Source organism: Paramisgurnus dabryanus, chromosome 22 (genome assembly GCF_030506205.2).
Source record: "Paramisgurnus dabryanus chromosome 22, PD_genome_1.1, whole genome shotgun sequence".
Lineage (NCBI taxonomy): Eukaryota > Metazoa > Chordata > Actinopteri > Cypriniformes > Cobitidae > Paramisgurnus > Paramisgurnus dabryanus.
Window position 1 is genome coordinate 33,035,529 of NC_133358.1, and position 15,276 is coordinate 33,050,804.

The 15,276-nt window shown below is 38.8% G+C and overlaps 2 protein-coding genes across 4 annotated transcripts in view; both read left to right on the top strand.

Moving 5' to 3' along the window:
• Nucleotides 1–2,748: 2,748 nt before the first annotated feature.
• LOC135740540 (ankyrin repeat and SAM domain-containing protein 6-like) lies at nt 2,749–10,868 on the top strand. 2 transcript variants are annotated; one of them, XM_065258985.1, is made up of 16 exons: nt 2,749–3,211; nt 3,859–4,385; nt 5,043–5,087; nt 5,171–5,375; nt 5,472–5,578; nt 5,670–5,809; nt 6,492–6,716; nt 6,809–6,859; nt 6,945–7,127; nt 7,751–7,913; nt 8,328–8,485; nt 8,568–8,754; nt 8,901–8,968; nt 9,201–9,317; nt 9,396–9,492; nt 9,983–10,868. In XM_065258985.1, the coding sequence occupies exons 1-16, from the start codon at nt 2,958–2,960 to the stop codon at nt 10,033–10,035; spliced, it is 2,580 nt and encodes an 859-aa protein (XP_065115057.1). In that variant the 5' UTR covers nt 2,749–2,957; the 3' UTR covers nt 10,036–10,868. The 2 variants fall into 2 exon arrangements, with proteins under 2 accessions (XP_065115057.1, XP_065115058.1); XM_065258986.1 differs by having other exon boundaries at nt 6,492–6,711; nt 6,810–6,859.
• Nucleotides 10,869–12,074: 1,206 nt separating this feature from the next.
• The window catches only part of ahrra (aryl-hydrocarbon receptor repressor a), a 20,618-nt gene continuing 17,416 nt past the window's right edge, over nt 12,075–15,276 (top strand). The window contains exons 1-3 of one of the 2 annotated variants that reach the window (XM_065258987.2): nt 12,075–12,205; nt 12,402–12,470; nt 13,364–13,548. In XM_065258987.2, coding sequence (XP_065115059.1) covers nt 12,409–12,470; nt 13,364–13,548 — 247 coding nt within the window. In that variant the 5' untranslated portion in view covers nt 12,075–12,205; nt 12,402–12,408. Of the gene's footprint in view, nt 12,273–12,401; nt 12,471–13,363; nt 13,549–15,276 lie in introns of both variants that reach the window. The other variant, XM_065258988.2, reaches the window with a different exon arrangement.

Here is a 15,276-nt window from a genome sequence, read left to right on the forward strand (position 1 = left end):
CTCATTTTCATCCATAGTCCCCAAACATTTAACATATTTGCTCATCCGCAATCACATTTGCTTGACCCTGTAATAAATGTTTATGATGTATTATGAGTTAAGGGTTTTAATAATGTTAGCTTTGATTTAAGTTTACATTTACTGAAATCTAAATGTGTAAATATTGCAGTCTTTCTTCATGCAGAGTTGCCATAACAGTAAAAACATTTTCATCTCACATGAATCTTATGAAATGATCAAAGTTTTGTTGTTGTTGTTGTTGTTGAAAGTGATAAAATGAATGCACAGTTTATAAAGAGTTAAAAAAGAGAGATCCTATGTTAATACTGCTGTTAGAGAAACTGATATTAAACACAATATAAGTTATTTGGTTTCCTGCCAACAAACACAATATCATTACATTCTGTGTGGGCTTAAACTGGTTCTGACTGGTTCATACTGGTGAGAGTTGTTCTGGTGCCGCTGTAACTGTAGGATTGATTAGAAAAACTTAAATAGTTCACCAAGCAAGTCTAAGTGGTTAAGGTGGAGATGAGGACATTATGAGCGTTTGATGTTAAATTAATATCCAGCAGAGATATGTTTTGTATATCTAACATTTATGTCACTAAAAATGAAACTGAAATTGTAAACTTTGCACATGTAAATGTAAAAAATTGCATTAAATGTAAGAAATGTGATCTTAAAATATGTTGGGTCTTCAAATTAGACAAAAAACCTAAGATCCTTCATTCTTTAGAAGCATTATGTCCTTTTACTGAGGATTACATTTAAACAAGAATATTTTTTACTTAAATTCAGCTTGTTTCAACTATTTTGAAGATCCAAAAATATCCTGAAATGTGATGAAAAATCTTAAACAAAAACAAAAAACAACACAATAAAAATAAATGTGTGAGAAAGTTATGGTTGTGCATGCTGTATAAACTGAAATTATTTGGGCATGTAAGGGTTTTTTCTTGCATTTGTCATCGTCCCAATACAAAGTTATTGGTTAAAGATGTAAAAAATGTTCATTGTAAAAATGATAGAGGAAGTAGTTGGCCTGTGGTGTGATGTCAAGACGATTTTATTCTCTGTTTAGAGATAATGTGGTGATGTGGATGAAGGTTTATGGTCAGAGCTTCAGAAGATCATGAAGACGCTGGGGATGCTGAGACAGAACTGAATTTCTGATCGAGTTTGTTTTGCAGTTGAACATTTATTGAGTACTGTAACATGGTTTTCATTAAGGGCTGGTTTCCCGGACAGGGATTAGCTTAAACCAGGACTAGTCAATGAGTACCATCAAATATATGCTTACCATCATTTATCAAAATATCTTCTTTTGTGTTCAATACAATAAAGAAACACATACAGGTTTAAACCAACATGAGGAAGAGTAAATGATGACAGAATTTTGATTGCTGGATGAACTATGGCTTTAACACATTTGACTGCACTTGGGTTAGGTTAGGAAATAACACAGTGCACAATGCACTTTACTGTGGTTTCAACTTTGGGAGATTGGAACACTGCTTAAAGCCTTTCTTTAGCACATTATATTTGATCAGTTTTAATTGTAATTGACATGTGTGTTTTAAATAATTTTTTTGTAAAAAAAAGATTACTGAATAAATTGAGAGCTGGACATTGCAGAAGATCACATAAATAATTTAAAACAAATTTGAATTATTAAGTATTTAAGGACTTAACCTCAATAAACCTCCAATACCATACAATATTTATTCAGAAATATTTATGAGAAATAAAGATCATTCATTCATTAGGTGTGTACATTATTAATGCTGGTTTTTGAACTATGGATCTATTTCAATGAATCTGGTTTGACATAAGAGTTTTATATCATCTATCATGGATTCATGTATCATTTATTACATAAGAAGTGAACCTTAACACATCACATAATGACATGATGTAGCGACGAAAACAATGTTTTGTCTGTTTGTGTTACATGTCTGACACCTGCTGGTCATTACAGAATACTGCTTGAGCATCTCAGTCTTTACATTAAAGGTCTTTTCCAAGGGCGTAGGTTTGATTCTGGCATTGGTGGGGACATAAATAAAATGGTTGCATTGCAAAAACTGTGCAGTGATTAATGAATGAATGTTAGAAAATATACATTATACTTTGTGTCTGTTATGTTGTCATATTAAGGTTTTGATTGTGCTATGTGTATAATCTCTCATGTAGGCCTAGTATGTTTAATTGGTTTTTTTGTGTGTGTTATAATTAAAGTTTACACAATATTTTAATAGGATAATTGTGATATTCTTTTATTATTCATTGCCAACTGCTCATTTTTGTAACTTTTATAAATCATAATTAAAATGTATAAGACTAAAAAGAAAACACCAACTATCGTGGCTGTAAATCCGCATGTACATCAATGTATTTACCAGAAATTGTAGTGTAAAATCTCTCACATTTAAAATGCAGTATAACCGAAGCATCAGAACTTAATGAATATCTTTTTTTGCTGGATATCATCATAATCAATACATTAAAATGCACATGTACATATTTTTACATAATATGTAGAGAGAAGAGAAACTATGAATGGTTTAATCTAAAGTATCACACAATAACCCTTAAGAAGGTAGCACAGGTTTATTTGTGTTGCTGTGGAATCCTGCAGAAAGTCCCGATGCGCTCGACGTGGAACTGCGCGTGCGCACTGCGAGTCTGAAGTAAAGCAAGCAAACAGTCTGCGGCTGCGCAGCTGCAGAACTTTCATCGCGTATCATTGAAATCCCGCGAGACTGAAGAAGTTTGTTACATTCACAGTCTCACTGGGTTTTTCTAGGATGAGTCGCGTCACAACAGAAGTTTCTAAAGTTCAGTTTGGGTCCAGTTAGCCCTCTGCTGTGATTTTGGGTTTGTGGCTCCAGTGTCTCGGAATGAATTTGGCCCCAGTACGCGCTCTGCTGTGAATTTGTGTTTGGGTCTCCGGGATGAGTTTGGGTCCAGTAAGCCCGCTGCTGTGGTTCCGGGTGTGTGATGAGGGGGATCTGGAGAGCGCGCGGCGAGTTCTTGAGGATCCGGGCGGATTCGGTCACGTTGACGGAACGGACGAGGAGGGAAACACGGCGCTAATGTTCGCGTCAGCCGGAGGACACGAGCAGCTGGTTCGGTTCTTACTGAGGAAAGGCGCCTCAGTGGACAGACGGAACCATTACGGCTGGACTCCACTAATGCAGGCGGCCAGGTCCAAATTGACATTTTATTTTTACTAAGATGTTTACATACAAAACCACTGCTAGAGGAAAAGGTTAACTGGACTTTTGAACACTAGAGACATCTAGACCAGTGGTTCTCAAACTGGGGGCCGCGAGATTGTGCCAGGGGCCCCAGTTTTATGACATTTAATAAAATACATTAATATAATGAATTAAACCTCTGAACAAATGCTTCTAACCAACAGCAATATGTTGTATTTAATTTAATATGTTTTGTTTAATAAAAATGTAAAGTTTTAGATACATAAAACAATCGCAAAAGGATTCACGAGGGGGTTAGGATCCTCGCTCCCCCTTAATAATCACTGATTCATCATTTTCACCTACACACGACCAACCAGCTGCTGATACTAGCCTACATGTTAAGTCTTCATTAATATAAGAATGAATTGGTAGAGCATTGCATTAGCAGCACAAAGGTCATTGGTTTGAATCCTAGGATACACACTAATAATAATAATAATAATAATAATAACAAGAGTGCACTGCAAGGGTCTGCCATGTATTACATACATGAAACTTTAGAGGGTGATGTATTTATTTGATATTTAATTTTATACCAAACACTGTGAATCAGAAAACTTATTCAAGCTTTTCATCTGAACTCCCTGTGCAGGTTCGGACATCTAAACGTGGCTCATATCTTGCTGGAGAACGGCGCTGAGATCAATGGGAGGAACCGGATGGGTGCCAGCGTGCTCACCATGGCTGCTCGTGGAGGTCACGCTCACATGGCCAAACTGCTCTTGGAGAACGGTGCTTTCGTAGACGACTTTGACCACCTGTCTGCGGCTGAAGGGAGCACCGGCGGGAATAACAATATACGCAGTGACAACGGGAAGACGTTTTTGGAGATAACGTCACTACTGGCCGCTGCTCAGCACGGATATGAAGCCGTGGTCCGACTTCTGCTGGAGTGGGGTGCTGATGTCAACTTCACGCAGAAGACCACGGGCTGGAGCGCGCTGATGCTCGCGGCGGCCGGCGGGAGGGTTCACGTGGCCCAGCAGCTGGTGGAGAGAGGAGCAGACGCCGATCATCTTAACGTCCTGGGGAAGACGTCATTTGAGGTGGCGCTTCAACTCCAACATAAAGAGGTGAAGAACTATCTGGACTCCATCACAACCGTAAGGCCACAGCCAGGTAAACATCACACCTGTAGATTTAACCAAAAAACATCATTACCTTTAGCAGCTAAGAAAAGAATAAAAGAAAAGTGCTTCTGAATGATTCTTGAAGATGACCTCTGCGTCTTCTATTCCTCTGGTTAATTAAGGATCATTTGTAGTTCAGTCAAACACACACAGAGCCGCCGTCTGGATTCAGTCAAGGGCAGTAAAAGTAAAAGCTCTTTGTGTCATCATACTGTAATCTTACTGGCTTTGAAGTGCTTTGAACTTTTACACATGCAAATTAAGCAACACTTGCCAGTGGATCGTATTCTGAGGTGACCGTAAACTCGTGACAATATTGAATTCAAGCATCAGCATTCAGGATTACACTGATGATGTACTGTAATGTCTCCTACAGTTTTTATATCAGAATCTGTGAATTGATCACAAGACGGACACAGCGTCTCGTCCTCAGAGATAGATCTTGATTTCAATACCCTCTTTATGTCATTTGAGGAAACTTGTTGTCCAATATCAAATCATTTTATGTGTTGTGTCTATCAGGACCCAAAGTTTGTAGATGTTGACTGTTCTGTAAGACTATTATTGTTTCTTTGTTTTTCATCTTGATTGTTTTGTGATGATACATTCAGATGAAACTTTCTTCATATTGTTTCATACTGAGCAGATGATGAGAAGAAACGTCCAGATGTTTTTAACGCACTGAAGTTAGGTAAGATAAGAAATTCCAGAGCTTTACTGAATAAGGTTTACTCGCTGAATGCCGTAATGTGTGTGTTTGTGCGTACGGCACAGGAAACGCTCAGCTGGTCAAGGAGATCGTAGAAGAGGACTCGTCTCAGGTAAACGTGTTGAACGCAGATGGCGCGTCCCCTCTGATGATGGCTGCAGTTAGCGGGCAGTTGGAGGTCGTTCAGCTCTTGGTGGAGAAACACGCTGACATAGACAAACAGGACTCTGTTCACGGCTGGACGGCGCTCATGCAGGCCACCTATCACGGGTGTGTGAAATCGTTGTGTGTGAATATGTGCGTAGTCTAATGTAATGCCCGTAACGTTTGTTCTTCATGTGCCATTTGTGTTGTTTCATTTCTAAGAAATAAAGACGTGGTGAAGTTTCTTCTGAATCAGGGTGCTGATGTGAACCTGAGGGCTAAGAATGGATACACGGCCTTTGACCTTGTCATGCTCCTAAATGACCCAGGTCAGCAGATTATTTCACTTCAGTTCACCGGTGTAAATTCATTTCCTTTTATTCTTGCTGCTGTAAGTAAATTAATTTCTCTGTCTGTTAGACACTGAGCTGGTGCGGCTGTTGGCGTCTGTATGTATGCAGGTGGATAAAGACAAGAGCAAACACCGAGGAATAGCAACTTTAAAGAGACGTCCGTCTGGAAATGTGCCTCTTCCACCTGATGAGAAAGGAGGCTTGAAGGTTAACCGTCAGTTTAATTAAGCCTGACCTCTGACCCCTGAAGCTATAACAACAACAACACTGACTGTGACAGACTTCGGTAACACTCACTGAATAAAAAAATCTCGGGTTATGTGCTAAAAAAGTACACAGACTATTGTAATAGACCGGAAAGCCTGGCTCATTGGTCAACCTGAAGATCATGAGATATCAAATCACTGACCACTAGTTATGATGTCAGAGCTTTGGGAGTTGTTGGAGGTTGACCTGCTGTGTGTAGAAATATAGTCAGCGCTGAAGTCTTATCTCTCCTTCAACCCACTGTAGCAAAGACGCAGTCACCTCAAAAGATCAAATCTTAAAGGGGCCATGGCATGAGAATTTGACTTTTTCCATCTTTAAGTGCTATAATTGGGTCCCCAGTGCTTCTATCAACCTAGAAAATGTGAAAAAGATCAACCCAGTAACTTAGTTATAGTAAACCATTCTCTGCAAGCATGTGAAAAAATTAGGTCATTGAAATATTTCTTTGTTACCCTTGCAAACGTGCTAATAAAAGACAGACATCACTGTTACTAAAGATAAATGACTTTATCAGAACTACGGTTTATACACAATGATTAGAATGCTAATAATCAAAATAAGGTTTTAAGTGTCTTTCTAAAACCCGCAGTCACTTTGCTCGGTTTGTTGTTTTCAACAGTCGTGGTGGAGCCGGATGTCGAATCGTTTCCGCAGGCTAAAACTAACTCAAACCCTGAGACACGGACTCTCCACCAATCGACTCGCTCCTTTTCCAGATGATCCCGAGGTCCCTCTTGATGCCACTATGAAAGCGGAGCGCAGCGTTAGTGCTGAACCCAATGGAGCTCCGGCGACTGACATCATCACTGCGTGGACATCCACGAGGAAAGACTGTGGTGGTGGTTTGTTTTGTTACTACAGCTGCATGTGTAAAAAAATCAGTTCATTAAATACATGGAGATGCTTTCATTTAGCAGTAAAGCTGCTTTACTTGTAGGTCTGAGCAGAACAGAAGGTGGAAAAGACGACCTCCTCATCACAACAATGGTACATTTATGTTCAATTTCAGCTTTTATAAACATGTCAAAGTCTTACAAGTATATGTTTTAGTAAACATCTTGTTGAAATTCAGCTGCGGAACGGTGCTCCTCTCGCTCGGCTGCCCAACGAGAAACTGAAGGCTGTGATCCCGCCCTTTCTGCCACCGTCCAACTTTGAGCCGTGGAACTCGGAACGTTCTGGAGCGTTAAAGGAGGGCCGCGGCGGGCACATGCCACAGAGACCGAGCAGGACCAGCTGTGCCAACTCGGATATAGTGAGACGCGTTTATAGAAAAATCAGATCACATTGATCGCAACACAGAATGAAGTCATACTGAAAGTTCATTGTAGATGCATACATAAACATTTCCTGCTATGGTTTTTAATTAATTTGACCATTTTAACTCTTTCCTCTCCTGCTTTTTAAAAAGTTGCCTGCCAGCGCCAACATTTTTATGATTTTCACAAAAGTTTAATGCACTCCAGAAAGTGTTCTTTAAATATATAAACATGCAATATATCAAATGAAAGATCAGACCCTCTGCTAAAAAAACATTTTATCCTATCCTTATGTGTTCTCTTTTTATCACCTCTCAAATATGGGTAAGGTTTCTTAAAAATACCAAATTTTGAGCAAAAAGCTGAGATAATTGCATTTTTGTGAAGGACTTTTGTTAGAGATCAGATTCAGAGCGATGATGTAAGCAAAACATACAAAGAGTTTGAACTGTTTTTGGATCAGTGGACACTTCATTGTTTTATAAGTTGAGTAAGAGCGCCACCTAGTGGATAATAGCAGAAATATGGGGGGAAAGAGTTAATTAAAGAATCATATCATATTTTTAGATGGTTAACTACATTCTTGATCCCAGAGGTTTATGTGTCTCTGTGTGTTTAGACGTCCATCAGTCGAGTGGTTAACAGGTCTATCAAGTTTCCCATCATCACTAAAGGTCCTTCCCCCTCCAACTCAGGCAATTATAACTCCGCCCATTCCTCGGGCGGGTCTAACGGTGTGGGCGGAGTTAACCGCCACACCTCAGACTCCCACAATCGCTCAGGTGCCACACGCACACTGACACTAAGAGAAAATACTTCACAACATCTACCATACATCTGTTAATACACTTCACATTTGTAAAGCTCATCAATTCTACTAAACTCCATCTAGCTGCTTGTGAATGCAGGGGCGAGTCGTGTGTACTCTCTGTGTGTTTAGTGGAGTTCAGGGGGCAGATGGGTGGACAAAAAATGTATTACACAGTTTAAATACAGGTCAACAGTTATGATCATTTCTTCATCTTAGTTAATAAAAACATTGACAGATAGTCTTAAAATTAATTTGATGTCTTAATTTGTCATTTTGCAAAATCAACTTCACACTCAAAAGGCATCGTGAAGAACTTGTTTACTAAATTAAATCACCATAATAAATGTGTAAATGGTGTGTATGTTGTTGATTTTGTTGTATGAAGGTGGCAGCGGGACAGATAGTGTCCTCTCTCAGATAGCAGCTCAGAGGAAGAGAGCCGCTGGCCTGTTAGACAGCAAAACACCTGCGGCTGAGACGCCCAACGCTGTGCCGTCTGCTCCTCCTGACATCAACCATTCCAGTGATCCCAACTCCAGACGGGTAACCCTAACATTAACCTGAGTGTTTGTGTGATGATCTTAGCCTGCGTGCGCTCACAGTTCTGAACTTGTGTGCCTCTCAGAAACTAGATTTGAAGAAGAGGCCTCAGTCGGGAAACTCGTCCACCTCTAAAAGCACATCGCCCACGCTAACACCCTCTTCATCACCCACACCTAAACCCCCCGCAGCAGACTCGCTCTCATCCGCCTCCACCCAGCACAGATCCAAGAGCAGCGGAGGCTCCAGCAGCGGAACCATCACAGACGAGGGTCAGACGCTCACAACTGATGTCAGACAGACACACAACCACTAACAGACAGATAAACCACCTAACCATTCATACAGAACACACACACACACACACAATGAATTAGTTGTGTTCGTGAACTAATTGTGTCTGCTTTGTCGTACGCAGATGAGTTATCAGGGATTCTGAGAAAACTTTCCCTTGAGAAATATCAGCCCATCTTTGAGGAGCAGGAGGTTTGTTTATTTATTTTTCTCTCTTTCTTATGTCAGGACACAACGTTCAGTTGTCCAGTTTTTAAACTGTCAGACAGAAAGTACAACAAAAACCTACTTGCTGATTTACAACAACTTAGTTAGTTGGTGTTCGTCTGTAATACTAATGTGATTTAGTCAAAGTAAAATATAAATATGATCACACAGATGATGTGTGTGGAGAGAAATAAAGTGACAGATGTTTTGATGGCAGGTGGACATGGAGGCGTTTTTAACTCTGACTGATGGAGATTTAAAAGAACTGGGCATTAAAACAGACGGGCCGCGACAGCAGATATTGGCGGCCATATCTGAGCTCAATGCTGGAAAAGTGAGTCCACATCTGTATTATCAGTGAGTACTGAATGAAACGCTAACAGATCTGTTAATGAAAGTATTCTTGTGACAGGGAAGGGAACGACAGATCTTACAGGAAACCATCCATAATTTTCAGTCATCATTTGGCAGCAGTGCCAGTAACCCTCGACCCACAGGATATCCACGCTGTGAGTATCCCCTCATTAAAGGAAAAGAGTATTAGTTGTTCAAATCCCAGATAATTCAACATTAATGAAATAACGAGTGTTGAGAGAGAGAGGGAGGGGGGGGGGGTTATTAATTAATTATCAACTCATAAACCTCCGCTGAAAACTGTTCTCTAGTCATTAATTATTTATGTCAGTACTGTCAAACAAATGATTAAAATGAAGCCTTCACTTGGCATGTGTTTCTTATGTTAGTGCTGTTTACTCAGATGGAGCTGTATTATTCCTGATCTACATTTATAAAATTATCCAAAGCAAACTGTGTATTTAAGTTTTTTTTATTAGGCTGTGTGTTACCTGAAAAATAATACCCATGATCTTTTGACAAAACAATCAAAATGCCTGCACAATAAACTGCATAAGACCCCGGTAAACAGTCCCAGCATTGCAGCAGTAAGTTTTGCTCGGTCAAGCACATAATCCTCAATGTTTTATAATCTCTTGTGTTCAGCGCCGTCGGGTTGGAGGAGCTCACATCAGCTACATCCATCCAGCAGGAGGTAACGGCAGATGAGATCTGTGTCTGAGCCGTCAGTAAAATCAACATTGTGTACATGAAGCTTGAATAAAAGACCCTAACCTTATACCAAAATAAAACTCCAGTGGAGTCTCATGAACATGTGATCATACGTGTGTGAGTACTGATGCTGTTATACACTCGTCATGCAACAGGGGGCGATTCGACATCACTATTGTCATGTAAAGTCTCATCAGGGTATGAATGTTTGGATGATGTGAAAGTGAGAGTTGAAGAGGGTTAAAATCCTTCTGATCGGATGCATGACTCTAAAATGATTTAAAAGATCATCGTGTGGTCCTCATCACTTCATTTCTTGGATCGTTTAGAGCAATATAGTCATTTTGAAGGTGTTTTGAGCTCTGATCCCATCCTGGACTGAAGGAGAAACTAACTCTTTGGGGTGATTTCCCGGACAGGGATTAGACTAGTCCTAGACTAAAATAAATGTAAGAGCTGTCCAAACAGAAAACATCTTGCACTAACATATCTTCAAATAGATCAGTGCTCTTTGTTTTGCCTGAAAATGCACACAAGTAATGTTTTTGATAAGACTTGTTATAAGCTAGTAATATTTCCTAATTAATCTAAGGCCTAGTCCTGGCTTAAAATAATCTCGGTCCGGGAAACCACCCCTTTATTTTACAATTTCTCTTATTTTGTATTAGGATAACTCTTTTCAGTATGATAGTTAATTGCGTTTACAAAGACTGTTTAGTAGTTTGTGTTTTTGTCTTTTACTGTTGTGTGTCACTCTCACAGTGATATTAAAGATTGTCAACATTCATTTCACATCTGATTAAATCAAACCCTCAATAGATTTTTGATTGTGTCTTTTCTGAGCCTTGCAAACTTCGACATCACACCCATATTTTCTTTTTATTGCTGCTAGAAGAGCTTCTGCTCTTGGAAACACTGATGGAGGGATTTTCTCATATTCAGACACAAAAGCAGCATCAGTGAGGTCAGGTTGAGATCTGGCTCACAGTCATCATCTCGATCTCACCTCAGGCTATGTTAACTTACACCTAACCTGGACTATGCGGTGAATTTTAACATTTCACTCCTCCTGTTTGAAATGAAGCTCTTGAGTATAAACATTCAGTCCCGTCAATCACTTTGAGAGCGAGTCAGTGACCACGCCTTCCCAGTGACGCTACATCGAACACCCCACCTCCTCCCCCCAAGCTCCTCCCTCTTTTGCTCGTTCCTCTCTCCGCACACTTCTGCAACGGGATGGGGTTTGAACTTGGGACTCGAAGCGAGCCTCGTGTTCGAGCTCCTCTGAGGAGAGCAAGCCAAGTTAGTTAACCATTATTCATTAGACTGAATGCAACTAATGAACCTAACTCATGCATTTGTTTGTACTGCACAGATAACAGCTACATTAAATATCATTTAATAGCCACACCTGTAACGCCTTGATCTTGAATGCAATGACTTAAAATCACTCAAAGATACAGACAGAAAAAACCTTACAACTATCCGTCTCATGTTATAGGCCGAGTTTAAAATTCAAGAGAACCCAACAGGGACGAGAAAAACCTCCGTATTTAGTTGAACTTTACTGAAATGAGTTAAACCATCATCATGACCATACAGCCCAGTTTAAACATCTTTTAGCCCACATTAAGATAAACATCAATGCTTACAGTTTTACCACATTTAAGTTACGTCCTTTACTGACATAAATCTCAGGAAAACATCCCGTCACGATGAACCAAAGTCTCACTTCAATCTGTTTGCTTTCTTGAATAATTTCCTCTTTGAGTCGTAAAATCTTCATTCCGATGTTTTTCACAACACAACATCATCTTGAAATGTAAACTATTAAGAATAAAATCCACCAGTTCGCTCGTACACAAAATCACACGACTACAGTGTGTGCGTGCGTGCGAGGCATCCCGTCCTTCAGTGTGTGAGCGTGCGCGCGCGCGCCTGTGTGAGCGCTCCCCTCCCTTCAATGCGTGTGCGTGTGCGCGCGTGCGGCTCAGAATCGCGTGCGAAGAGCCCGGCGTGTCATTCTGTGGAATCTGCCACCTGAAACACTCAGCATATAAAACACACAGATACACACTGACCCACACAGATACACACTGACACACACTGAGAGTGAATATTCATCTGCATCTACTGCGCTTCATCAACACACAACAGGTACTTTCATTCATGCATCAGCTGCAGCACAATCAACTTTCTTTCATCTTTTACTGCTTTATTTCAAGTGAGTCATTAATGATTAATACTGAAACTCAAATGTATTAAACTGACTTTTTGATTTGACTGTCAAATTCTTCTTCTTCCACTCATTCTTCATCTTTTTTTCTTCATCATATTATTGTCTGTGTTTTAGTTTAAATATGATTCCACCTGGAGATTGTTTGTATGCTGGGAGGAAGCGGAGGAAACCCATCCAAAAACAGTTAAGATTCATCGCTTTACCTACATACATATACAAACTTTAATTCAACAAGAATATTAAGAGGTGTTTAGAAGAAACATACTAATTCTAATGAATGAATCTAATTTAAATGTTAAAAGTGTCTATTTTTATGATTGTTTATCAAACATTATTATTTTTGTTGTTGTTGTTTTGTTATAAATTATAATAAATGGATTAAAACAAAATCAGTAACAAAAAATATGTTTTTTTGTGACGCTAATTATAAAAGAGTTTCAAATGTGTTAAATCAATACAGGAATGAAGAATGTCTTTCTTTCTTTCTTACACATTTCTTTATTCCCTCCTGACAGCACATAGATCCTGTCAGACAGTCATTGCATGTTTTTAAATGTATGACATGTGTTGGGCTGTGGTTTTTCTTTGACCACAGAGTTTAACTTCATACAGTCATAACATTATAACACATGAACACTTCAAACCTGAATTGATTGTTATCTTACAATACATTTCTCTTTTGATTCAGCGTCTGTATGTTGTGCGATTGTCCATTGATATAATTTATTTTTAAGTTGATTTTATAGATTTTAAATCATTAGCCTGATGTAAAAAAGTCATGCTTTAGTTGAAAGTGTCTGAATTAAAGGGTTTTTTAAGACATTATATTTATATGGAGTAATTGTAGTATGACTTCATTCATTCATTCATTCATTTACTCATTGAATTTACTCCATGTATGTTTACAGTGTGTGGCTCTTTCAGGGTCTGACACCTCATCTTGTTGTAGTTTTATGTATATATATATATATATCAGTATTTGTGTATCCATGTGATTTGTCTTGAATATTGAAGAAAACTGATCTTAAACTCAAATAACTGACAAAGTGACTTTTACTCTGTATTGTGTCTTCCAGGAGAAAATCTGCAGCGGTGACTGAAAAATCAAATCCATCAAAACGTCACCGTGACCGACTAAACGCAGAGCTGGACCGCCTGGCGAGCTTGTTGCCCTTCTCGCCTGAGATCATCTCAAAACTGGACAAACTGTCTGTTCTCCGTTTGAGCGTTAGTTATCTACGAGTCAAGAGTTTCTTCACCGGTAAGAGAGAGAGTTTAAACTGTACTGTTGATGAAAGTTCAGTCTGTCTGAAGGATGAGGTGAATGTTTACTGTCATGAAGGTTATTTCAAGAGACACACATACGTCTGAGAGAAGAGCCATAAGTTCATTTACACCCTTGTGTTCATTCTCCATTACACATCTAAACATCATCATGTGCTGTTTCACAGAGTAAATGCATGTGTTGATCTCTCAGTGTTGTGCTGGCAGGTGTTTGCTAGATCCTGGTGTTTTTGTTGTGTTTGCTGTTATAATTCAGGATGGATGTAACATATGAGCTGTTGTATGAGTTTAACTCTATATGCATTTTAGAATTAAGATGAGTCATAAAAGATGCATGTTTGATCACAGTTGTCTGTGTGATGTTGAAGCATCTTTTCTCATCATCACTAGAGGGTCTATGTGTGTGTGTGTGTGTGTGTGAGAGAGAGAGAGAGAGAGAGAATTTGGGTAGTTTAAGAAGTCATATGGAGACACCGGTCTAAGTAACGTATTAAGTGAACCTATGTTGTGTGTCTCAACTACCTGCAGGATTTCTATTATCTGGACCTGAAACTATTTAAATACCTGATCTCACATCAACAGTATCAGCAATCTTATTGCTTTCTGTTTTTAATATTTATTTTAAAGGAACTTTATTGAAATGTTTTCAGTTTTTATCAGGAAGGGTTAGGGTTGATGGAAGAAGTTGAGTTGTGTGAGTTGAATGTCTGTCGAGGGATCATCACAGTAAAGGGTTAATGGTGGACAGTCAACAAGTAGATTAGTAACGTGTCTAAAGTGGAAGGAAATAAAGTGTTACCTAATAAATAGTTAGCCTTTATCTGTCTGTTTGTCAGATTAAGGTCTGAACAGGTAAAAAATGTCTGTAAATACTTTGGCAGCGCTTTATTTTATATTCAGCACATTCATGAATTTTGTCCATCTTGGTATTCTTCAGAAATATTTCACATATTTCTTTATTATTTTTTAATCAAACAGTTTATTTGATTTATTTTAAATAAATTTTCATAGTTTTTGGCATGTAAGACTATCTCATTGTCCAGCTGGAAAAGTATTGCACATTTCTGTCTAGTTTCTCATGTCAGTGCCATCATGGTTCACGTGATAGATTAAAGGTGTAACAGTTTGGTTTATCTGACTTCACAGTCTTGACTGAACGGCTAACATTATATTGTTATGTGTATAATGTGTGGCCTTTATTTTCTACCTGCTTAGAATAAACAAACAAAATGAGTTGTTGTGTAGCATTTGTAAAGTTTTGTTTGTTTTGGTTGCCAAATAAATAAGGAACTGTCGTGGTTTCACTCCACAGATTTTTTCTCTGTGTGTCGAAAGTGCGCTGACGTTTCTGTGCCTGGTCCTCTGCTGAAAAGCCGTTCGCTGTAAATCAACCGAAATTCATTTATTTTTATTACAATTAAATTATAATGGTTTTATTACATAGTTTCAAAGTGGCTTTTCATGAAAATGATTAAATGATTTTATCCTAAACAGGGATGCCAACAAAGGGCGTTTCTTTAGATGCAAGCTTATGGTTAATTTAGCTAAATCATCGCACTGCTGTTACAGCCAAGAATAAATCCAGCTTTATATCTGAGCTAGACATTTACACAGAAAGGGTTAGCGTTTGGTCAGATAAGTAGGCAGTGTTAAAGATAAATAAAGATATCTATTTCATATATTTAAAGTTGCTTCTGGATGATTC

Bases quoted from the DNA above. Each gene is read 5' to 3' on its own strand.
- LOC135740540 (XM_065258985.1), top strand. From the start codon at position 2,958: ATGAGTTTGGGTCCAGTAAGCCCGCTGCTGTGGTTCCGGGTGTGTGAT. The intron at 6,717-6,808 runs TTGTTTTGTTAC...GCTTTACTTGTA, and splicing joins GGAAAGACTGTGGTGGTGGT to GGTCTGAGCAGAACAGAAGG. The intron at 9,318-9,395 runs GTGAGTCCACAT...TTCTTGTGACAG, and splicing joins CTGAGCTCAATGCTGGAAAA to GGAAGGGAACGACAGATCTT.